Raw genomic sequence first — 25,663 nt, forward strand, 5'->3', positions numbered from 1 at the left:
GTTTGCTCGCCCACAATCCTACCGGCCTCCCTTCCTCCCAGAATTAATTCCCTAGAAATGCTTTGACATTTCTCTGCCCTTCTGCTCCTGCTTAGTGCTTTTGCTCGTTTTCCTCACTGGTAAAGTAAAGAAGTAGGGCCACATCCTTTTAACTAAAAATGCACTACCCATCTCACCGGCTCGTGTTGAAGACTGAAGTGCACGAACAATATAAAAGCAGTTGGTTACACAAATGCTAACGGGCTTTAGTATACGCACATGACGGCTTTCAGTAGCTTTGCTGTCAGGGCTTCTCCTGATGCTAGTTTCTGGAACTGGCTGTTAGTGCCATATTGAAACTGCCTGACATCTGTACAGCTACAGCCAAATGACCCATACGCCCTTTCTGCAAAGATGATTCTCATAAATGGAGAAAGAGAAGTTAGGAGATTGCTTTTGTCCACTTCGTGCACGTTAAAATCTCTTCAGCTGGTCAACTTTAAATATTTCTTATAGAACCTTTCACTTATCTCTTGATTTCTTACACATGCATTTTGGGAGCACTCTCTTGTCTCTGTTAGAGCCGGGGAGAAAGAAGGGTGGTGGACTTGCTAGGCCAGAGGGGACAGGCTCGAGTCACAAAACCATTAAAACCATTGCTTCCTCTGGCACTTCCACAGATTTCTGCCTGTGATTTTATCTGACCCCCCAGACCCTGTGGGTCCTGTGGATTTGGCACTCGTGTTCCTTCATGATGATCCATTTGTCCTCAACATCCTAAATTTTCCTTATCACAGTTGGTGATTGTGAATTTGCAGGGCCCATTTGCCCTAAGCCTCCTCTTCTAGGAAACCGTGATTTCCATGAGGCTGAGGATGTTGTCTGTTTTCCTCTCCCTCATATCTCAGCACCCAGCCTCCTACCAGGATGCAGTGGACACTGGTAAATATTTGTGCAATGAAAGAATGCTTTTTTCAGTTCACCCATACACGTGGCACTGTGCTCAGTGGCAAAACTCAGTGGTTAAATGACTTGCTGTGAGTCAGCCTTTTTTTTTGGAGAAGACGCAATATGTCAGTTTCCAATAGATGCTGTAACAAATCACCACAGGCTTATTAGTCACTTAAAACAGCACACATTTATTCCTTACAGTGCTGGAGGTCAGAAGTTTGAAATGAGTCTTTCGAGGCTAAAATCAAGGTATCAGCAGGCCTGCGCTCCTTCAGGAGGCTCCAGGAGAGAATCTGTTTCCTTGCCTTGTCCGACTTCTAGAGGCTGCCTGCATTCCTTGGCTCGTGGTCCCTTCCTCCATCTTCAGAGTGCATCAGTCCAGTCTCTACTTGTGCTGTCGCATCTCCTTTTCTGACTCTGAGGGTCATATCTCCCTCTTATGAGGGTCCTTGCAATGATATTGGGCCCACCTGGATGACCCAGCGTAGCTTTTCCCATCTCAAGATGGGAAGATCCTTAAATTGTTTACGTCTCTGAAATCCCTTTTGCCATGTAAGGCAACATTTTCATAGTTTGGGGGGTTTGGATGTGTGTGTCTTTGGGAGGGCCATTATTCTGCATGCCACGCACAGAATCCTTGAAAAGGAGCCAATTGGCTCAACTGGAAGACAGAACAGGCTTCCAGGGATGATTCCTCTTGGCTAAGATGATACAATGCCCTGGACTTTGCCTATAAAGCTAATATAATGGCCTTGGGAGGGCAGAGATGAACTTGCTCACTGAAGCTAAAAGAAATGCCAATGAAAGCATTTTAGGGAATTAATTCCTGGGTAAAAAGGAAGCCCAGAATATTCCATGGCTGGGCCACAGGTGAACACACCTGCTGCTTAGGGGGAAATAGGCTTCACTCTCTGTTGGAGTAGAGCAGACCTTACTTGGCCTTCTACATTTAATTATAAATTCTTATAAAAGCTGCGAATTACTTTTACCCTCTCATTGCCCTCCCAGGAGTTTAATGTTTATACATTCTTAGAAAACCTAGAATGATGTAGTGCTTGCCCTAAGGTCAACAGAGGGAGGGGATAAGACATGAGCCACACACCACAGGATTCTTTGTTCTTTTGGGAATAGAGAACACACAGAGCTGGATAAGATGCAGGCTGGAGACATAGGATTTGGACCCAAGGCAGGCAACCTGGACCCATTGTTCCAGGTACTTCTCTACAGATGGAAAGTGCCCCAGCTCTGATATTAGCCAATTATGGGGTAAAGCCAGCTCCCTTGGCTTATAGCTCCACGCTGGACCTACTGGATGGAAATATTTGACTGTTGAAGAGAAGCTAGCTCTAGCATTAAGGTGGATTCATTCAACAAACATTTATGGAGTGCCTGTTGTGTGCCGGACCCTTCCCTACAGCCGTGAACAGTTAGATTTGGTTCCTACTAGCTTATGGTCCGGAAAGGGACACAGACAATAAGCAAGTAAGTGGAAATATGGAAAAGGAGTATAAAATGAGTGGGGCTATGCAAGGGAACAACTGGGTTGCTGTGGTAGAGAGTACCATGGAGGGGTGGGTGGAGGTAGGTACTTTGGGTGAGAAAGTCAGTGAGGACCTCTCTGAGCAGGTATCATTTACAGTAAGGGGTAAAGGTTGAAACAGAGGCAGTGGGAAAAGCAAATGTGAAGGCCCTGAGGTGGGCAAGAGCTTGGTGGTATTGTTTGTTTCTTTTTAAGATTTTGTTTATTTATTCATGAGAGACACAGAGAGGCAGAGGGGGAAGCAGGCTCCTGCAGGGAGCCCGATGTGGGACTTGATCCCAGGACCCCAGGATCACACCCTGAGCTGAAGGCAGACGCTCAACCACTGAGCCACCCAGGTGCCCCACAACAGGAACATTTTAAGTAAGAAACTGATATGCTATGCATTTAAAAAATAAGATCCTTGAGAAATGTGGGTGTTCCATGCTCTTTTCCTTTTGAAGCTGCTCGTTAGTTATTGGATGCTCATTACATACTGGGCAAGGTGCTAAGCTCCTCATATGCATGATCTGATTTAGTACTTTAAGGGGGCCTCTGAGTTGGAGAACGTGTACTCATTTTACTGGATGGTAAACTGAGGCCAAGTGAGTAAAGTAACTCGGCCAAGGTCTTACCCTCCGTATGTAGCGGAAGTGACATTCCAAACCCAGGTCTGTCTGACTCCAATGCTGAGCCTCTAAGCATTTTGTTTTCTTCATGTTAAAAAAAGGGTGGCAAAACCTATGTAACATGAAATTTGCCATATTAACCGTTTAAAATATACAGCTCAGTGGCATTAATTACATTCCCAGTGTTGGGAAGCGTTACCTCTATTTCCAAAACTTTTTCAAGACAATCTTTGTCCTTTGGTCACTGGCTTCTTTCACTTAGCATAGCACTTGGCATGTTTTCATGGCTCGTCCATACCACAGTGTGCAGCGGCATCTCCTTCCTTGTCATGGCTGAGTAATACTCCACGCTCGGAGTGACATTGTATTGTGGGCTACATTTTGTTTACTTACTCATCTCTTCATGGACACTTGGGTTCTTTTCCACCTTTTGGCTGTTAGGGATAATGCTGCAGTGAACATTGGCCTACAAGGATCTGTTTGAGTCCCAGTTTTTTATTTTGGGGGTATAAATGTAGGAGTGGAATTCCTGGGAGGTATGATATTTCTATGTTTGCTTTTTGTTTAGGGAGTAAAGATTTATTTATTTATTTATTTATTTATTTATTTATTTATTTAAATGAGAGAGAGAGTGCGTGTGCATGTGCACACATGTGCCTACTTGCAAGGGGTAGAAGGGACAAGGGAGAGGGAGAGAGAGAATCCTCAAGGATACTCCCTGCTGTGTGGAGCCCAAAGCGGGACTTGATCTCACAACCCTGAGATGATGACTTGGGTTGAAACCAAGAGCTGGGTATTAACAGACGGAGCCACCCAGGCGTCCCTATGTTTACCTTTGAGGGAACCGCTGCACTGGTTTCCATGGCACCCGCACCACTTTCCATTCCCACCAGCAATACGTGAGGGTTCCAGTTGCTCTACGTCTTTGTCAACTCTTGTTATTTTCCTCTTTTTATAGCCATCCTCGTATTGTGATGTGTATCTCTTCATGGTTTTCGTTTGCATTTCCCCAATGATGTATGAGGTCAACCATCTTCTTAATGAGCTTATTGGCCATTTGTTAATCTTCTTTGGAGAAATGTCTATTCGTGCTACTTGCCTGCTTAAAAACTGGGGTGGTTTGTCCTTTCGTGGTTGAGTTGTAGGAGTTCTTTATGTATTTTTGAAATTAAACCCTTATCAAATATTTAATTTGCAAAACTTTTCTTCCATTTTGTAGGCTGTCTCACTTCCTTGACAATGTCCTTTGCTGCACAACATTTTTTAATTGTCCAATTTATCTGATTTTCATGTGTGAGTGTCATTTGTAAGGACTGACTGCCAAATAGGATGAAAATTTACCCTTGTGTTTTCCCTGGCTCTCTCTCACTTTTGATCAGGAAGTTCTCTTATACATTTTAGAAGTGATTCACGTCATCCAGCTGCCACCAGAAACCTGGGAAGCTCAGCTAAGTCGGTCCTGGTATCTGTCCTAGAGGGGCCCGTGAGTCGTGGGGGAAACAAAACTTTAGTAGTGACACTATCATAGTAATCTCTCCCCATCATCCCCAAATGCCAGTGTGAGGATCTTTGCTGGTCTGCCAAAGTTTGTGGGAAAAGAATTAAGAGCATTTTTCATAGAGGTAAATTTATTCCACTTAAGGAACTTATTGTGGAAGTGGTTCCTTTCTAGGATGCTAGAATGTTCTTGTGACTGGAGACTGATGGGAGATGATGGTAGTTTCTCTAGATGGTTCTACCTGGCAGATTAAGGATGATTAACTCAGTGTCAGGCTTCCAAATTTAGGGGAGGAAAATAGCTAAACTGTGAAATTGGAGAGGTTAGAAGCCACCACAGATGCTAGCGTGGGCTTATGTGGGCCTGCAAAGCATGTTGGGGGATCCCTGCCCAGGGTTTCAAGGGAAGGCTTCACAGAGGAGCCAGATTAATTTTCTCCCTCAAATACCTGACCTATTTCTTCTTCAATCATCGTCTTTGTGCAAAACTTTTAGACATGGAGAGTGGGGAAGAAAGAGAAAAATCAAAGCTCAGTCTGTTTCTTGGGTTGGGTTCCTCTGGGCAGCCTCCGACTGATTCCTCTTATAGATTTTTACCATATGGTTTTTCTTTTTCATTTACTTAAGGTATGTTTTTAAAAAGAAAGAAAGACAGAAGTCCTACCCAGAAAGGAATACTTTTTTTTTTCCTCATGGGAAAGAATGTTCAGTTGTATTTGGGGACTGAATGAAGTTCTGCCAATGAGTTCACCCTGGTAAAGCACTGAAATTCTCCCAAACATACTAATTAAGATACTTTTTGTCTTTTCGGTTGGTTTTAGCTTTGAAGATACGACAAAAATGGCATGGTGCAAAATCGAGGAGCCAAGTTTGGAGGAAATGACATGGTCTCTGTATGGCAATTAGCCTTGAACTTGAATGGCCTAGTCTAGAGGGTGGTCTCCAAACTGTTTCTGATGGCCCAAGTGCCTGGGCTGTGCTGTACGGTTATTCAGCTGAACGATTCCTCCTGGAGTTGTGCAGTGCACAACCTATGGAGCTGTAAGCAGCCGCCTGATAGACCCCAGCAAAAATAGAAATGAGCATAGACACTCAAGAAATGTATGCTTGTTTATACATTATTTATGTGTAGATTCACTTAGGTTATATATGGATAAAACACGGGTTCTTTTTTTTTTTTAATTTAAAAAACAAAACTGAGTAATAGCTTTACCAGAGTTTCATCTGTGCTTTAGTGGATGGTTTCGAACACCCTTCATGTTGGACCACCCTGCTTTGTTGACACCAGCCTAGGAAGAGTTACACGGCCTCCTCTATCGTTCAGGCGGGGTGACACATTCGTAGGGCAACGTTGCTATGTAGCAGTGGAGTCCTTACGGGTCTTCCTTCCAGAAGCCCTGTCCTCAGCTGCTGGTTCCCATTCCAGAGTACACGGTCATTAATGAAGCCTGTCCTGGGGCCGAGTGGAATATCATGTGCCGGGAGTGCTGTGAATACGATCAGATTGAATGTGTCTGCCCTGGAAAGAAGGAAGTGGTGGGTTACACCATCCCGTGCTGCAGGAATGAGGAGAATGAGTGTGACTCCTGCCTCATTCACCCAGGTGAGTGTGCAGGGGGTGGGCTTGGGCTGCCTTCGTGTTTTCCGAGGTCGGGAAGGGGCAGGCACATATCAGAGGCTGTGATGATGCCATGATATTAAAAGGGGCATAATTCTCCTTGTCCTAATAACTTCAGGCAAAGGAAGGGGAAGACCTAGGGCCCTTTTCGCCACTAACCTAATAAAGCTGCGAATTCATCCCCTCATTCACCTATTTAACAAAAGACTCAACAGCTCTTATAGGCCATGTCAGATACTGGCAATACAGTGATTTAAAAAAAAAAAAAAAAGGACACATTCCTGCATTCCCAGAGCTTGCAGCCTGGCAGGGGAGATGGAAAAGGAAACTGGTAGCTGCAGTATGGTGTGCTGAGTGCTGCAATAGAGAAGCACAAGGTACCGTGGCAGCATGGACAGTGATGGGGGCAGTGGAGACTCAATTGGAGGAGGTGGTGTGTGTGCCAGCGATGGAGGCAGCAAACTGAACAGGGTGGATGAGATTTGGCAGAGAGGTCAAGCCACAGAGGAGAACATGTGCCAAGGCCCTGTGGGGAGACAAAGCATGGGGTTTTGGGAATTGCAAGTTCTTTGGTCTGGCTTAAGAAGGTGTGTGTGTGTGATGAGAAACATGGAGAGTGGTAAACAAAGAGACAGAGAAAAGATTATTAGAATTGAGAGGGAGAAGACAGGGGTCAGACCCTGCAAGGCTTTGCAAGCCGTGCGATGACTTCAGGCTAAATCCTGAAGATACTTTCGCAACATCAGAGATCTTTGAGTAAAGACATGAAAGCTATTTTCTCTTTGGCGGCAGTATGGAGAAAGTATTGGAGAGGGACCTTAATGAATGTAGAGGCCCTGTGGGTGGGGAGAGGTGGAGGGATTCCAATGATATGCAAGAGAGTAAAACTGACCACAATTTGGGATTGGCCGCACCTGGGGAAGGGAAGGGAAGGGAAGGGCAGAGCTGAAGTCGAGGAAGATGCTCTGGCTGAGTTGGACCTTTACGGGTGATCCCAGTAGTAGGAGAGCATCTGAGTCTGGCCACAGCCTGCATTCGCTTGCCTTCCATCCCCACCATCCAGGGACGGTGATTGTCCTCTTCACTGAAGTGCCCATCTGCCCGGAGGCCCGTGTGGACACTGAGCCCCCAGACTGAAGATGATCCCAGTGTGATTAGCAAGTCCTTGAACAATTTTTCTCGGTGCTCTCCTATCTGCTACCTTGCATGTCTGACTTTTCCCAGGGGAGTCTTAACCTTTTCCTTTTCAGGCCAGATCAAAAGGAGGACATAGGGAGTTCCCGCACGCTTTCCTTAGGCGGGGGACCAAAAGGATGTTGAAAGCATATTTGGGGAATTTCATTTCTGCTGTTCCCCTCCTTTTATAAACACACAGGATGATGCACAGAGCTGCCAGGAACTTCCTTTTCTAGGAAGCTATAGAAGTGGAAAGAAAAAGGGGCTGGAGTAAACAAATGATACTTTTAGACCATCTTCCTTCTTAGAAGACAGCAATGCTGAATTTTAAAATTGGAATGACCTCAGTGTAGCCTTTGTACATTTGATTTAGAAAAGAAACCCACTGCCCCAATTCCCTGATGGTGAGAGTGCTTCGCAGGTGAAATAGTTGAGTAATGCCTCCAAATTTTCTAAGGACATTTTGAGAGCTAAACCAGGATCTCCTAAATAGGGGTCCTTGGCAGTTGTATTGAAGTCTTTGAACGATTTTCAGTATTTTTGAAAGCCTAGTGGTCACTGTTGGGGTGATGGGGTGGGGCTTTGGTTTTATGATACAATAAGAGAATTTCATAGGTGGTGATTTGTGCTTCTTATTGCATTGTACAGATAGTAGTTAACACCTGCCTCAATGCACCTGACATCTTGTTACATCACCCAGGAGGTGCCCGATATCACCCTCTTGAGTGATGCTGGGAATGATCTTTGGATCTAAGGAGTGAAGAGCTGGTTACCCAGAAAGGGAAGGCAACATAAAAGCTTTTTTTTTCTTTTTCTAATTTTCAAAATAGTGAGTTAATACCTTGGCAGTCCCTGTTGATGATCAAAGAGGGGTGTGTGTGTGTGTATGTGTGAGTGTGATTATGAACTTAGGTACTTTAATTTATGTGTTTTAATCCATTGCAATCACGATTCATTTTAATACATGTGTCCCCCTCTCTTAGGGCACTGGGGACCCCCCTGTGTCCTGTGTTCTTCTGATAAGACCACTCTAGTGTTTGGAAACTTCCTTCACTTCTTACATGACAAGATGTTTCAGGCTCTTCTTGTGTATTTTCTGCCCTAGATCTGTGATCAGAGACATTTCTCCAAGGAAGTCTGGTCTGAGGCCACACTCTGAGCTCCTCACGTGTTCCTTGTTACTGAACTGTCATCGTCTTACTAAGTGGATGAGGCTAGGAAATTGGAATTTTTTAAAAAAAAGAAAAAAAAGAGTTTATGCTGATACTCAAGTTCAAATGTAATATTCCATGGTTGTTTAATTAACCTTGTTGATTTTATATTTGTATGTCTTTTCTGTCATGGTGGAAAGCTTATTTCCTAATAATATTAACCTGATTACTTATTGCTTTAGCTTACAGAATAATAAAACTGTGCAAAATAGCAATAGCACTGTTTTTGTTTGCAATAGCACTATTAATAATCACAAGACCACTGATGACTATGGTTTTTATTGACCTTAGAATATATCCTACTAAATATGTATAGTCAAAATTTTATGTTTTAAAGCCAATTGATATTGTTCTTTTATCTGTGGTGTTATACCACCTACTTGATATATAGACAGGTTTATTATTTCTATTTTCTATATTTGACAATATAAGCAAATGTATGTTTGTATACACATTTGTATATCTTCCCCCCTTCTTGCACAAAAGATAGCCTGCAATAAACACTGCTAACTATCTTGCTTTTTTCTCTTACCAATATCTGCTGGAGATCACTCACTGACAGTGTAAAGCCATCTTTTTTCATTTATTTTTACAGTTGCATATAACTGCATTGTGTGGATTGCTATAGTTTATGAGTATTTGGGTTGTTTCCAGCCTTTTGCTCTTATAAATAATACTAGAGTGAATAGCCTTAGGCATACATCATTTAGTATTTTTGCAGTGTTCTTTGGGTTAGGTCCCTGGAAGAGAGATTGCTGAGTCAAAGAGAGGTGCGTAAGTCATGTTGCCAACCTTTGCATTGTCCCTCTTGCACTTGGCATTCACAGCAGCCAGGTATGAGGGCGCTGTTTTCCCAAAGCCTTGCAACACAAATCATTGTAGATTTTTGCCAATCTCAAAGGTGAGAAATGGAATCTCGGCCTGCTTTTAAAATTTCTATTATTTCTCTCATCATGGTAGATGACCAGTGGTTGCAGGCAGATCAACATCCAGGAGCATGGTGGTGGGGATGCCAGTAGTGACGTCCAGTAGTGTCCAGCAGTACTGAGGCCCTCTCTGGACCAAGTCTGCTGTGTACTTTCATGTAGTTCTAGGCTATGTAGCTCTGAACTCAGTCCTCTGGGTTTTATGGCTGTGCTATGAGCTCCTTAGTGTCTTCTCATGATAGCCTTATTCATCTTCATTACCTGGCTGGTTTTTGCGGATTGTACCTAAAGGCGTTGAAGTTACCATGCTGCGAGGGAGAGTTGGCAGGGTCCCTGGGAGCAGACTCTGAGTCCGTTTGCCCCCTAGTGGCACAGCCGATAGGGAACCAAAGAGGGGAAAGTGGCAGATGGGTGAAGATGGCCTTTGGAAAGCACAGTGACGCCACTGGGACCCATCCATGATCTACTGGAATTTGATGAATCATATTAGCAGCTCTTCTCTGGTGGGAGGAAGCACTGGAACAGGGGAGCCACTTTAGGGTGGTGTGCAAAGAGAGGACGCCAAGCCTCTGTCCTACAGAAACCACACGTCCATACACTGTGTGTATACGTTACAGACCGAGGAAAACCGAATTTCAACCAAAATCAAGGATGTGTGCTATCAGCTCCAGGAAGCGCTGGTTATCTCGAATGGTTGAGAAGCCTGGATGAGCAGTTCATCTATCCATCCCTATGTCCATTTGTTTATTCACTCAAATAGTATTTCTTGAACACTTGCTATGTTACAGATATTACAGTAAGTGCTGGGGATATATTGTTGAACAAGATGCAGTTCCTGACTTCAGTCTATTAGAGGAAAACAGATAATAAGCAGTTAAAATTGAGCAGGATATAGGCAATGGTAGGGATAAGCCAATTGGAGGTGTGGGAATGCAGAATAAGACTCACAGTTCATATTTGGGGTATCCATACTATGTGTCAGGCCCTTTATATGTGTTAATTTAATTTTTAAAACAACCCTAAGAGGCAGGTACATTTTTAACCCTTGTTTTACAGATGATGACATTGGGGCACAGAGGAAGGAAACACAGCTGGACGATGGCACAGCCAGATCTTAGCTCTCCGCTGTGATAAATGGGATTGGGTTATCTCTGTCTCCCATCACTATCCCCCGCCCCTCAAGAGATCATGTTATAAAAATGACCCTTACCTGGGGAGCTGCTCAACCCTCTCTGGTGTGGCCTGCTGGTGGGAGCAGCCTGGCACCTTCCAGGGTGGGCCCATTATTAGGCATTAATATTGTTTCCATGGGCATACTTTGGCTATAGAAATATATGACATGGAAAATACGTCATATTCGAGACAGGTAGATACTTACTATCTACTGTGAACTGAAATAAATTACAAAAACAGAAGGTACAGAATATAACATAAGCCTAATTTATTTTTTTTAATGTGTTTTTCTCTATACACAGAGACAGCATGTTACCGGGAGTTGTTCCCTGGTGATGGACCTTTCGGTGTTTTTAATTTAATTCTCTTTGCTTGTCTGAGTTTTCTAAATATTCCACGATAAGCACATGGAGCATCAACCACTGCCTGGGAATATGGTTCAGACCACCTTCCTAGACTCCTTGCTGCAAATTTGGCTGACTCTGGCATTTTCCCAGGAATGAGCATTTTTTCCCCAAGGGCTCTGGCTCCTTTCTCAGTGCGAGGCCCTCGGTGGAGGCAAGGCCCTGAGCAGGTCCTGTTCCTCTCACATGCCGCCCATCAGAACCTGCAGGTGCATAATTGAACGCCTTTCTGCTGGGACATGTTTCAGGTTGTACCATCTTTGAAAACTGCAAGACCTGCCGGAACGGCTCATGGGGAGGCACCCTGGATGACTTCTACGTGAAGGGGGTCTACTGCGCAGAGTGCCGGGCGGGCTGGTACGGAGGAGACTGCATGCGTGAGTAACCCTGAGGCGGCTGCCCCTCGGTGCATGCTGCTTTGAACACTCAGCTTGCAGCAGACTAAGGTTTATCTGGTTGGGATCTGAGTGCTGGAAAGCTTTGGCCAGAGGGCTTTCTAGGTAAGACCATAAGAAAACAAGACTGTTTCCATCTGCTGGGTGTGGATCGTGGACATCTGTTTGGAATTGGCGTCGGGAGGTTTATATCTGCTCTTAAATCTTCTCTTTTCTCCTAAATGAAGCCAAGACTTTCTGCACCCAGAATGCCTCGTGTCCATTCAGAAGCAGTTGCGTGTTAGCAGGGGTCAGCAACCAGTGAATAAGGCTTCAGCTATGCTAAGTTCTGTAGTGGGTTTTAAATGTGAATTTCTATTGGTAAATTTCTTGGTTCCTGAGTTAAATTCCTGGATCCCGCATCAAATCGTCAGCATGCCACTTATTCCAGGAAAGGGATTCTTTCCGGGTTCTCCTTCATCTCTAAGAATTACTTAATCTTTATTAGGGATCCCCTCTGAGTTTCAGTAATCCTTTGAAAATGGAGTAGAAATCTAACGTCTCAGTTTAAAGCTCCCCTCTGCAGTGCCCTGATGGTGAATATCCCTCTGAGAGTCTGGATCTGGAGCAATGTACAAACTGTTATTTTGTTGGGCCTATGTTACGTGCTCCCTATTTGAATCAGAAGGATGAGCTGACAAGCTGAACAATTTTCCTCTTATGATGATACTCCCAGTTTGCAGAGAGGGAGGACGGAGTGCTATTGGTATTCTTTGCCTGATCCAACCTGTAGCAAAATGTCACAAGTTTTGAGAGTCTCAGGTGAAGGATGAGCTGTGTGGTCTGCCTCTGAGGACCCCAGCTCTATCTGGAAGGGGTGTATTGGTATTTTCGGTTGAACCTGGGAGTTAAATTATCATATAAGATACAGATATTTTTTAAAAGTGCTGGTCTTGATTGCACATCTAGAACTTCAATGTCATTTTTAGATGGGTTCTAGAAAACTTAATTTGCTTGTTGGTAGGTGATCTTCTAGGTAGTTTGTCTGTGGGATTTAATCCAGGTCTTCCTTTGGCAGCTGTTCCCGGAAGACGGTGTAGCATAATGATCAAGAATACAAGCCCTGGAATGACGCAGACCTGGGTTTAATAATGTTGCTGGTTACTGGTATTGTGATCTTGGCCGAGTCATTCAACCTGGCTAAGCTTTGTTTCCTTTTCTTTACAGTGGGAGTAAAGCTATCTCATAAGGTTGTGTGAAGAATTCGGTGAGATAATGCATGTGAAGCACTTAATGCTTTGTCTGGCATATAGTAGAAGCTCAAAAATATTTTCAGAAATATTTGCATATTAAATATTGCATATTAAATATTTGCATTATTAAGGAGCATTATTATTCTATATGCTCCTTAATTGCCAAGCTGGTGGGTGGTCCAGAAGTAAAACTACTTTCAGTAAAAGTTTAAGAAAGACGTAATTAGCAATACAATGCACAGTTTTAGATTTCACATTGACCTTTGCAGTATGGGAGATAACTTTGGGGTTTTCTCCCTTTTGGATATGGGAGGTTGTTCTTTTTATGTGTAAGGGAATGGAGAAGTGATATGTGATGGGGTGATGGGGTGGAGCCATCTGCTTTCATCGGCTCATGCATGACCTTTGAGGCAGAGAAAGTAGGTAAAGAGTTTAAGTTTATTCCAAGTGCACTGGAAGCCAAGGAAAAGCTGTGAACTAAGGTATAGCTAAGTGCTCAGAGAAGGTAGAACGGCTAATCCTGGGGAGTCAGGGGTGGGAGAGAGTTCAGACGGGAGGTGATGGTTGAGCTATGCTCATCTGTGGGTAAGACAGAAAGGTGCCTCAGTCTATGTGATTCTAGATCCCCTGTCCTTAATCACAGTACCATCCCACCTCCATTGACAAGGCCCCCTCCCACAGCTCTGTTTTCACTGAAAACTGGGAAGTGAAATCTCTGCTGAGGGCAGAGTGGACATATGGCTGCAGCTGGAGAGTGCCAAAGGTTTGAGACGGCCACAGGAGGGGTAAGGAAAGGCACCAGCTCATGATAAATTAAAGCTTGTCCAAGCAGGACTAAGGACCCCATGGAAGCTGGATTTCCTGTATAGGTGATGCCATCTGGACAGTTGGACAAGGTCTTCTAGCAGCATGGGAGCAGAGGTGGATAAAACCAGTCACTTGGTGGATCCAAGAGTTGGCTAAGGCATGATTGTCTCAATTGGGGAGGACAGGAAACCAGAAGAGCCTGAAGAAAGGATAGGATTGGCAGTGTCTGTGAGATGGAAAAGCAGGCATAGTGATAATAAAGTAGTGGATCATGTAGATAGGAGGGGTATTGTGGTCAGAATTTCCAAGTGGAAGCTTTCAGGAGTTGTGATAATGTATTCATCTTTATTAGTCATTTTTCTTCTTTGTAACAAACCATCTCAGAAGGACAAGTGTTTATTTTCCTTTATCATGGGTCTATGGGTTGGCTGGGGTTCATCCGATTTCAGCTGAGTTGGCCTGGGTTGCTCTCTCGATTCAGAGCTTAGCCCAAAGGAGCAGCAGCTACTTGGGACATATTCTTCTCAGGGTGGGGTGCAAAAGCACTAGAGGCCAAGCCGAACAGCCAGGCACATTTAAGGCCTCTGCTCACATCATATCCATGAACTTTCCAGGAGAAGTCACATGACCAAGCCCCAGATCAGTCGAGTAGGGAAGTATGCACCATCCCAAGGAGGAGGGGTACAAATATCCCAACAGTACTCCGATTGCTCTGTGTGTAGGAGTTTGTTTAGGGGACAGGGCAGAGAAAGGGAAGAATATTTGCATATAGGAGAGTGCTAAAGCAAGTAGTAACAAGACAGGAGGGTAATAGTAGCTCAAAGGAGTCCTGTACATGTGCCTTTCCCAAGAAGACCTACTGGTTGAGTCTTGGGTTTGGCTTCAGTGTAAAAGTTGGCTGTATACAGAGTCTGGCTGGTTGGATAGTGATGGTGTCCATGTGGAGAATCAAGGCTTTCTTGAGGATAGCAAAACTGGCTCAGGGCGACTGGTCATCATCCCTAGGAAAGAGGGCAGAGAGCATCATTCTTTACCCATCCATTCAAAACATATTCCTTGAACGGATGCTCCTAGGTGCTGGACGGACAGTGATGGGCAAGAAGGACGTAGTTCCTGCAGTTCTGGAGCTTGCAATTTAGAGAGGAGAGACCAAAAAAAAAAAAAAATTGGAATGTGGTCAGTGCTATGAAACAAACAGAAAAATGGTCAGATCCCTATCTCATTCTGTGTTGGTTCAGTTACGCTTGTTCGGTTTCATTATGCTTGTTCTGAAAGCTCCTCTGCACACACTGTGTGTTATTTGATCAAGCCATAAGCATTTATGGAGCATTTCTTATGGGTCGGTCACTAGGGAGAACAATGAGCCCTCAGTGAGTTTCAATCCATCTATGGACACAGGGCTTGACCATAAGAAGACAACGATATGATGATATTAGGTTCTTATCACTGCCACCTCATACTGGCATTAAATACATGTGAGGGGAATTCAAAGGAAGAAATAATTCATTTCACTGTTTGCTGAATGCTTGCCTGGGGCTGGGCACTATGCTCCCTGCCTCTATTAAGAGGGAACCCAGCACTTGGTAGCCTGTTCCTGGCTGGGGCAGTGCAAGCATTTACCCAGTAGATGGCACCCAAGTGATCCTTTCAGGCTGTTGAATCCTGAAGGAGGGCTTCCTGCAGAGTCCCCACCTTCTGTAGAGCCCTGGCATTTTTACTAGAGTGCCATAGAGGACCCAGGAAGGATAAGTGACAAGCAAATGCCAGAGAGGATCAGACTAGTTTCTATTTAGTTATAGAGCATTACTGAGCAGATGTTATAACACCTTTGTTTATTCACTGTCCTTTACAATATTTCTTTTTTTTTTGACTATGTATTTATTCATGAGAGACACACACACACACACACACACACACACAGAGAGAGAGAGAGAGAGAGAGAGAGAGAGGCAGAGGGAGAAGCAGGCTTCCCACAGAGAACCCGATGTGGAACTCGATCCTTGATTCCATGAGCCGAAGGCAGACGCTCAACCGCTGAGCCACCCAGGAGTCCCTCCTTTACAATACTTCTGATAATTAGTATTAACTGAACTTTTGATAGTCTTAGAACCCATTATATGATTGATTCATTTATAACCATTGACATTTTATATTAACCAAGATAAGAGCAGAAGGGCCTGAGGTCATGGAGCCCAGGAGAGGATTTTATTCGTGTCCTCCTGCCCAGTAAAGATCGGTTTAGTAAGCTCGGAATATCCAGGCTATGGAAAGGAGCTGATTCTTTCTTCTTACTCCCAACCTTTTATTTTGAAAAATTTTATGTTTACAAAGACTTGAAAGAATAGTACATTTATATGCCTTTCACCCGGATCCACCAATCATCATTTTCTTACATCTGACTTTCTCTCTCTCTTACGGCACTATGAACTCATGAATTAAAAGGTTTTTCTACGTTTTGTAATGTTACCATTATTTTTCTTTCTGATGCTCAAATTGTCCCAGAATTAGCCAGTGAAGGCCCTTTAAGCCAGCTCCACAGCATCATTCTTTAGGTAATTCCTTTCTTTCCTTCTGCTTCCCACCCCCCCCAGCCCCAAATGTCTCAAGTTCACCTTGATTGTTTACGTCCAAGTCCTAGAACCAGCCATTTCTCTATGAATTCTGGTTCCTTTTGTGGGAATGGTTTTTAGGAATTATGATCTGGATGCTGGCTATGAGAAGCACTGATATTTAGAGTCAAAACCAAGGTTTCCTCCCAAAGCTTCATAAACTGGAAAGTTGGCTTCTTAAATGGAACCACTCCATTGAGCTTCAGAGTGGGCCTTATTCATCATGGCCTTTGGGCTGAGTGTTTCAGCACCAAATGAGATGAGCAATGAGAGGGTCTAAGAGCTACCCAAGATACCACACTTCTGGCTCACATTGTAATGACTCAGACTTTCAGGCTATGGAGAATCTTGGGGATGGAAGGTTAGCAAGTCAACCCAGAGAAGAGGATTTATGGGGAGAGATAATAGACCCTTAGTACATTTTATCTTCTTAGCCATATTTTAGATAGAGCAAAGGGACTGACCGTGAGCCATGCCTAAAAATGTGGGGCTAGTATAGGAGAGAGGAGGATGATTTGTGTAGGCCGGTCCTTGAACCATAATGGGAAATGATCAAGAGCAAATTTTAAAGAGAGAGAAAGGCCCACAAAGCTGTGTGTTACTGATACATGGAGCTGTCTTCCTAGGGAACCATAGAATCACCTGGGAGGAGTCACTGAAAACTGGCTCATTTTGTTGTGGACTTAGGTGCCTGTATACTTCCAGGAAAGGAACAATGCTCATTTGAATCCAAACTGGGGACTGTATTATGTGATGGTTAACCACTGGGTTTGGAACCAGTAGGATCTGGATTTGAACCTCTTATTCCCTCTGTGACTTTGGGCAAAGCTATTCAATCTTTGTAAGTCTCAGTTCCCGCAAGTACAAGATGAGATAAGAGTGGTCCTCAATGGATTTTTGTGAGGATTAAATGAAGTACTGACTGTAAATCCTTTAATAAGGAACCTAGTTCATATAAATGCTCCATAAATGGTGACTGCTATTTTTATTACTACTAAACCAAAGCCATGAAGTGAGCTTTTTCTTTTTCTTTTTCTTGTTTGAGAAGAAAATCAATGTGAGGCCAGAGAGGAAAATAATAAAGTAAAATTCCCTAGGGACAAGAAAGTATATATTGGACACGAGGAGGTAATCTTCCCAGAAAAGAATTGTAATGGTAAATAACACTTTACATTTCATATAAAATTCTATACATCAGATATATACGTACTATATATATGTGGACACACACACACACATATACACATACATATATATAAAATACTTTATATAGTTGAAGCTCTGACTGCAGGAAATTCATGTCCAAACCTTTGCAGAAGATTTTATGTTGTCAAAGAACTCATCCAACCATTGCTCAGTTTCTGGCTAAGGCGTAGAACATGAAAAAGACCCTCCTTTCTGCTCAAATAGGAAGAAATCACTTGATAAACCAAAGAATATCGTTTCCTTTAAACCAGCAAGTATCTATGAACACAAAAGCTAAAAGAAACTAAACTCCAGAAGAGTAAATCCTTCCTGTGTAAGCAGGTGGCACCTGCTCTGAGGCTGAGGGCAGGGAAGGCGAAGGGCGGGGCCTGCTGGAGAAGGAGGCGGGGCCAGCCAGGGAGGAGGCGGGGCCAGCCAGGGAGGAGGCGGGGCCAGCCAGGGATGGAGGCGGGGCGTGCTTGAGAAGAGGCGGGGCCAGCCAGGGATGGAGGCGGGGCCTGCTGGAGAAGGAGGCGGGGCCAGCCAGGGAGGGAGGTGGGGCCAGCCAGGGAGGGAGGCGGGCCAGCCAGGGAAGGAGGCAGGATTAACCAGATTAGGATGAACCTGTGGGTGCCCTGGCTGAACTTAATCTAAAAGAGACCCCAGAATGAGCACTGGATATTATGCTTTATGTTGGCAAATTGAACTCCAATTAAAAAAAAAATGAGAGACCCCAGAGCAAAGGCATCCCTCTCTCCCATGTATTCTCTTAAATGAAGTTGTGCTGAGCATGCAGAGGCTAGGGCAAGACTAGAAAGCAGAAGATCTTGAGATATTGGGAGTTTTGCAGCTTCAGAAACTTGGTGATTTCAAAGCCTCAAAAGTTCATAGTTTCCCAGGCTTACAATTACGGAAGTGTAAGAAGATAGGTGGAGATTGCAGGGAATGTTGAAAATGAAAGATGGATTTTGTGAGGTTTCTGGTGCTTGAGTTTCAAGGCCCCTCTAGAAGAATCAGCTTTGGTCCTGCTTCATATTAGTGTAATTTCTGACTGGATCTAAATGATCAGTCCTCATCCTCCCTGCCTAATAGAGGAAAGGGTGTTACCAATCAAAAGAAAAAAATATATTTTTCTGTTGTGAAGAAGCAAGAGAATATAATGTCTGGTCAAGAGGAAAAAAAATCAATCAAAAGAGGTAGACAGTGCCCGATCAAATATTGGAGTTTTCAGACAAGGAATTAAAAAAAAAAACTTTAAAATAGGGGTGCCTGGCTGCCTCAGTTGGTAGAGCAAGTGACCCTTTATCTTAGAGTCATGAGTTTGAGCTCCACATTGGGCATAGAGCTTACTTAAAAAATAAAATAACTTTAAAATAAATAAACTAAAGGTTCTACAGGAAAACAGTATAACGGAAGAAGAGAAATTTCAGGATAGATTTGGAAAGTGTTAAAAAGAACCAAATGGAAATTCTAGAACTGAAAACTATACTATCTGAAATCTTAAAATATTCATTGGAGGGGATTAACAGCCTACTGGTCACAATGGCAGAAAGGATCAGGGTACTTAAACACAGATTTTACAGAAATCAACCAAATTGAAGCACAGAGAAAAAGGACTGAAATCCTTCTTTATGCAGAAATCAAAATTCTCTGAGCTACCCAAGCCCAGACCCTCTCTTTTGAGTCAGATTGGCTCAGTTATCTCTCTGATGTTTTTGTGAAGATTCTGATGATTTTGAGGACACTTTTTGCGGTAAGGCGGTAGGTGCTGTTCTCACCGGCCAGTTGTTTCAACTGAGTGGACAGACCCCTTGAGACGAAGAGGAGGGGCTTCAAAAATGGTTTGATTGGGCAGAGAGACATTTGATTCTATCTGGCAGTCACTCAGTTAACAGTTAACTGAACACCTGCTCCGGGCACGTAAAGGTGTGAACAAGGCAGCCAAGGTCCCTGCTCTCACAGAACCGTCATGGGGGAGGCAAACCATTAAATAAACCATCATTATAAAGTATCAAATTAGTTGGGATGATAGGCCAAATCATAGGGTGAGCTCTGGAGTTATTCCTGGACATCTCACTGCTCCGGGTTCTGACTGCTCTGACCTAGACCATCTCTTAGCCCTCCTTATGAACCACACATTGTTCTAAGTGCCTTCACATACTAAGTCACTGACCCTCATGAGAGCCATTTTATAGGTGAGGACACTGAGGCACAGAAGAGTTAAGTGACTTCTTCGCTGTCATGCAGCTTGTAAGTAGCAGAGGGAAGGTGCCAGGTCAGAAGCCAGGCCCCAGAGCCCAGTCTCTCATTCTGTCTCCCAAATCATCTCGTGATGTGGGAGGTGCTTCAAGTCTTCACTCCGAGTCCCTGTCTGGGGGCCTAGCAGGTCGTGGTAGAAAGAACCAAATCATGTGGGAAGTGTGAGCTCCCTTCCAGCTCCTGACCTGGTACGTGGGTCATCCCCATGTCCTCACCCAGGCCTTTCTTCTGCCATCAGTGTCTGGGGCCTGCGTCTGATGGGTTGAGGGATGTAGCCAGTGCTGTAAGGAGGCCCTCCGGGGCCCTGGCACAGGGGTCAGAACCTGGGACCCCCCCCCCTGTGAGTCCTATGCCAAAATAGCGCCTCGGGTCTAGACAAGACTCAAGAGAAATAACGCTATTTGTTGCCATTTATTGAGCATTTTATGTGTCCGGTACTGTGCTAGGTGCTTTAAATAAATATTTCATTTAATGCTTACAACAAATAAGAAAACAACAACATGGTGGAAGGTGCTAGTGTTACTCTCATTTCCAGTGAGGAAGCCTGAGTCTAGAGAATCTGGAGAACTTGTCTGGGGTCACACAGCTAGTAGAAGGCTGAGCAGCAGTGTGGACCCAGCCTGGCTTCCTGGACTGCGCCTCAATCATTGTGAGTCCTGCCTCCGAGTCATCTCTGAAGTTGGGGGTTGGGATGGGGAGGAAATGCAATGTCTGTGTCTGAATGCTTGTTTTCTTTAGTCCTTCCCCCTACCACCCCCAACAGGAAAGATTAAAAAAAAAAAAGCCCCAATGATGTCTCCGAAGCTTGTTGTGTCTGTCTCTTGCTCCTCCTTCCCCAGCCCCCATGCTGGAGATAGCGAGACTTTTGTCTGAATGCTGCGGTGCTCATTTTTGTTGGGAACCCTCCAGCTCTCTTGCCAGTTTAGAAACTAATGGAGATTTCCCTTCGCCTCTGCAGAAGCAGGGTCTATCTAGGTGTCTCTCTTATTTTGGCTTGTAGCAACGGAGAAGGGTTGGGGCGGGAGGTTGGAGATGAGTCCAGGATTTCAGAGCCCAGTGGGGGGGACAGTCTGGCTTCGCTGGCGAACACCCCTACACACATACGCACACGCCCCACTTCCCCCGCAGCAAGACATTGTCAGGGAATCTGAGCACGTTTCTGGGCCCATTGCCTGCTCTGGTCTTTCAGACTCAGGACCACCTGCTTGGTTGGCCACCAGCACTTCCTTGGCGGGGACACTCAGCTGTGTTCACTGTTCTGCCCTAGACAGAGAGGTGCACTTAGTCTGCCCTGCACCCAGACCCTCCAGCTCCCCGAGGAGAGGCAAGAGTGGAAAGGGAGCTGAAGGAGCCCCTTGATGTGGGAGGGGACTAGGGCTCCTTCCTCCCATTCTCAGTGCCTCATACCCTTCTCCCAAGTACATTTCTGAGAAGTGGCCTCTGTGTCTTGCTGGTTGGAACTTGTCCACCATCTTGGAGCCAATGTGTCCCTTCCCCCCAAGAATGAGGAGGAAAACCTCATCAAGGACTGAGATGTGGCATGTGCTTTGGAATCCTGGCTACTCCTGAAGGACAGCCCCGGGCCTGCAGGAGCAAGTGGTCTAGCATCTCACATGGCGGGGGGCTGGTGCCTGGGTGGGGATGGTGGCCCTGACCTCTCCAGAGGCCCCATGAGATTCTGGGTCTGGCTAAGGCCTGAATGGTCCTGCCAAAGAGACCTGACTGGGGTGGGCCTCGGCCGCCCCCACCCCCACCTCGGACCTGAGGAGAGGCCCAGTTTCCCAGCTTCCATCCCCAGTAGGGAAGCGGACTAGCAGCATTTCCTGCTGGTTCCAACTTGGGGTCCCTGCAGGAGGTTTACTGTGGGAGCTGGGATTTAACACCTTGCAGCCTGGGAAGCTGCCAGTCCCCAAAGGGTGGAGGCTGTGCAGGAAGACTTCTTTTTTTGTCTTTCACACCCAAAGATCACTTCCGTAGCCAGCAGATGGGCGGATGGGGGCGATGGCATGTGAGGTGTGCAGGAGGAAGGAACGTGCACTTCAGAAAATGGGGCTGGGGAGGGGGGCGCAGAGATCCAGTGTATGTTTCGGGAAGTGAAAGGATCCTGCTGCTTCAGCACAGTGTGGGACAGGGGCAGGAGGCCCTCAAGACAATTGAATGTACCAGCCAGGACCCAGCACTGGTACCAGACAGATCCAAGTTCAAATCCCTGCTCTGCCACCAAGGAGCAACCGTTAACATTTACTGGCGTCTCTGCTAAGGGCCTTCTGCCCATAATTTGATTCCAGCCTCACAAAATCATATGAAGTATGTGCCAGCTTTATTCCTATTTGACTCAGGTTTCCTGCGGTTCTGAGAGAGGAAGAAACTTGCCCAAAGTCACACAGCCAGTGAAGATAATGCCAAGTCTCAAACCAAGAGCAGTGGAGCTCGGAAGTCTCTTCGTTCTTAACCTGTGCTTTACCGTTAAAAGAGTCACTTACAGTCTTTGCTCTCCCGGCCATCTGGCCTTGGGGAAGTCACCCCACTTCTTTACATCCTTATTAAGTTTTCACCTCTGGGAAATGGGGAGATGAATGTCGTTCTCCTAGGTTTCTCATGGGCGTTAAATGAGAGGATGCTTGGAAGTCTTTCAGCCAGTGCCTAGCCTGTGATAATATTGTCATTCATTCATTCAACCACTATTTATTCAGCACCTGTTCCATGCCAGGTTCCATTCTAGGTGGACAAGCTAGAAGAGGGCTGTCCCAGCTCCACTAAAATGAGTAAGCAGATAAGCTAGCTAATTTCAATTAGTGATATGTGCTATGAAGAAAAGAAAAATAAAGTGAGGACAGTTACTATAGAGACATGACGGTCCACTGTAGCTGCGTGGTTAAGGGAGGCCTCTTTGAAGAAGGGCCAGTTGAACTTAATTCCCAAAGAAAGGAGATATGGGGCCCCATTCTTCCAGGCTAAGGGAACAGCAAGGGCAAGGCCCAGGGTTGGGAACAGAAAGGAGGCCGGTGTGGCTGGGACAGTGGGAGGAGGCTGGAGACTCATCCACCTGGGCAGATGGTGGGTCTGGGCCTCGGTGAAGCAGGACCATGAATGTCGTAGGAAGGTGTTTGTGTAGAGGGAAATCTTTGGAGGGTTGAATCCAGAGAGTAATGTGATCTAATTTATTTATTTAAGAGGTGGCTTTGGCTGCTGTGTGGAGAATCAAATATGAGGGGAATGATTGGAGAGGGAGAGAGGGTGGAGGCTGGGCAAGACAAGAACCCCCAGTGGAAAGTGGTGGATGACGCTTCCCACTGGTGGACCAGGACAGCAGCAATAGAAATCCAAATGAAGACAGGACTTGTACAACCAGCTGAGCAGTACTTTCCACAAAAGTAACAAGCCTCAGACCTCACAGCTTGTCAAAAGTGGAGTTTGAGCTCTTTTCCTAACCCTGTGGAAAGATCCTCACCTTCGTCTTGCTACGGAGCAGTATCCATTGACATTAACATTTTCCTTTTCTTTTTTTTTTTAAGATTTTATTTATTTATTCATGAGAGACACACACATAGAGAGAGAGAGGCAGAGACACAGGCAGAGGGAGAAGCAGGCTCCACGCAGGGAGCCCGATGTGGGACTCGATCCCGGGTCTCCAGGATCATGCCCTGGGCTGAGGGCAGGCGTTAAACCACTGAGCCACCCAGGGATCCCAACGTTTTTCTTTTAAGCAATGAGAATTTATACTTTTGGGAGTTACTGATTGTAACTGCATATCTAGACTTTATGAGGTCAAACTGGATTTCTGTAGAGAGCAGGGTTAGGTGAACTTTTTCTGTGAAGGAGCGGATAGTAAATATTTTCATTTTTGTGGGCCTTGCTGCCTCCTGTCAGAACCATTCAACTCTGCTATTATAACTGGAGAACAATCATATAAAATGCATTAAAAATGGGCATGGCTCTGTTCCAGTAAAACTTTATGTACAAAAACAGGCAGTGAGCCACATTCAGCCCATGGATTATATATAGTTTGACAACTCTAGTAGAAAGTATCATTTATTTATATGACCCAGATAAATTTTTTTCTCTAAAACCAACTCAAGGCATTTTCCCCAGACCATTTTGTAAAGCTAGGATGCATCTTACACACCTGTGCTTCTCTTAATACTAGGAAACATGATGTAATTTAACGATAACTTAGTCCAGTGGTTTTCTTAGTGATTCTTTGGAGGTAACTCGGGGAAATGAAGGTGATAGTGAGGGTAGAGCGCTTTGGATCCCTGCACCCCATGCAGGAGAACTTCTTGGATACGTGTTTTTTTTTTTTTTAATTGGTGGCTTTCAAAGAAATTTGTTTGGAAAAGAAAAAAGAGTTAGGGACTAGGGGAAAAAAAAAGAAAGAAAGAAAACCAGTGATTGATTCTAAATGGTTAGAATCATGTCCCCTTGCTGGTGTCATGTGTTAGGGAAACATTTATTACATAATTGCATATAGAACAAATTAACACATAAATTTTCTAACTGGATGGAAAAGGGTCAGGAAAGAGTTGCTTTAGGGTACTATTTGTGGGGTAAAGGATGCAGATTTAGGCTCAGAAGAAGACCACCGCGTCTACTTTCAAAGCCTTTTGGGGTGGAGTCAGCAGGTTGGCATACGGCAGTCTTGCAGAGGCTTGGACTCCACCTTCAGACACAGGTTTGAAACTCTGCTCTAAGTGGCCAAACTTTTCTTTCGCCCTCTTGTTATACATTTTCCCAGCTGGAAAACTGGAATGATAGTACTTCCCTTTTCACCCAGCTGTGGGGTGGATTAAGTGAATTAACCTATGCAAATTGCCTAGCACATTGCCAGGTGCTTGAGAAAGTAATTTCCTTCCTCATTCTGTTCTCAGGGGTATGGGTGAGCTCAAAGGCTTTGAGACCTTCTACCCTCTCTCTCCTCTTGACTCCAATTTCCATGCCCCAATCTTCTCCTCCCAGGATGTGGCCAGGTTCTGCGGGCCTCAAAGGGTCAGATTTTGTTGGAGAGCTACCCCCTAAACGCTCACTGCGAATGGACCATTCATGCCAAACCTGGGTTCATCATCCAGCTAAGGTAAGGGGCTGGGGTCAGAATTAGGGAGTTTGAGGTTATAAGGAAACACAGTAAGAAGGCTGAGGGCCCTGGATCCTAGTGACCTCAGGGTAACCATCAGCACTTTATTCTTAAAAGTAGGAAATGTGGGGCGCTGGGGTGGCACAGTTGGTTTAAATGTCTAACTCTTGATTTTAGCTCTGGTCTGATCTCAGGGTTATGAGCTCGAGCCCTGAGTTGGGCTCCCTGCTCAGCGTGGAGTCTGCTTGAGTTTCTCTCTCTCCCTCTCTCTCTGCCCCTCCCCTGCTTGCTCGCACATGCTTGTGTACTCTCTCTCTCTCTCTCTCTCTCAAATAAATGGATATATCTAATAAAAATAAAAATAAAAAATAAATGGATATATCTTTAAAAAAAACAAAAAACAAAACAAAACAAAAAACCCAAACTAGAAAATGTATACTGGAGGCTTTTCTTAACCTCTTGACTATTCCATGGGATAAAGCCTGGTAAAAACTACAGCCAATTACATGTTTGTTATTCACGGCCCTAGAATGGGGGGTTAGGGGGTTTAGGTTCTTTTGACCCAAGGATAATACCAACAAAGAAAATATTGATAGCAATCTACCCATCCACAAATCTTTACCAAGTCTTCCTACTCATCCAGGACTGGGCTGGGTTCTATAGGAGGAAAGGGAAGAAATAAAAAGCACAGATCTAACCTTCAAGGGATTTATTCTCCACATTGGGGTTTTTGCTCATCAGCTCCTTTCACTGAAAACAACCACTTCTCAGAGAACAACCACCACCCCTGTAATAAATAAACCAGGTTTCTCTTCTTTGTGTGGAAGATAAGCCATTTCTTCTTATGGAACTTTGGAGTCCTCACAAATATTTAACTTATGCCATAGTTCAACCTACAGACCCAGTTTTATTGTAACTCTCAATAAATAGCACAAGAGAGTGCTGTTCTATGCAAACTGTTTACTGCTGCATCCTAGTGCCAGGAGCAGCACACGGCACACACCATAGCAGCTTGCTAGATA

At 44.8% G+C, this 25,663-nt stretch overlaps 1 protein-coding gene across 2 annotated transcripts in view; it reads left to right on the forward strand.

Moving 5' to 3' along the window:
• Positions 1–25,663, forward strand: part of PAMR1 (peptidase domain containing associated with muscle regeneration 1) — a 124,394-nt gene that overhangs the window by 64,957 nt on the left and 33,774 nt on the right. For both annotated transcript variants that reach the window (XM_055301281.1, XM_055301280.1), the window contains exons 2-4: positions 6,002–6,178; positions 11,332–11,460; positions 24,527–24,641. In XM_055301281.1, the coding sequence (XP_055157256.1) occupies positions 6,049–6,178; positions 11,332–11,460; positions 24,527–24,641 (374 nt within the window). In that variant the 5' untranslated portion in view covers positions 6,002–6,048. The remainder of the gene's footprint in view (positions 1–6,001; positions 6,179–11,331; positions 11,461–24,526; positions 24,642–25,663) is intronic.

The sequence above is a fragment of the Nyctereutes procyonoides genome, unplaced genomic scaffold (genome assembly GCF_905146905.1).
Source record: "Nyctereutes procyonoides isolate TBG_1078 unplaced genomic scaffold, NYPRO_anot_genome, whole genome shotgun sequence".
In the NCBI taxonomy this organism is placed as follows: Eukaryota; Metazoa; Chordata; class Mammalia; order Carnivora; family Canidae; genus Nyctereutes; species Nyctereutes procyonoides.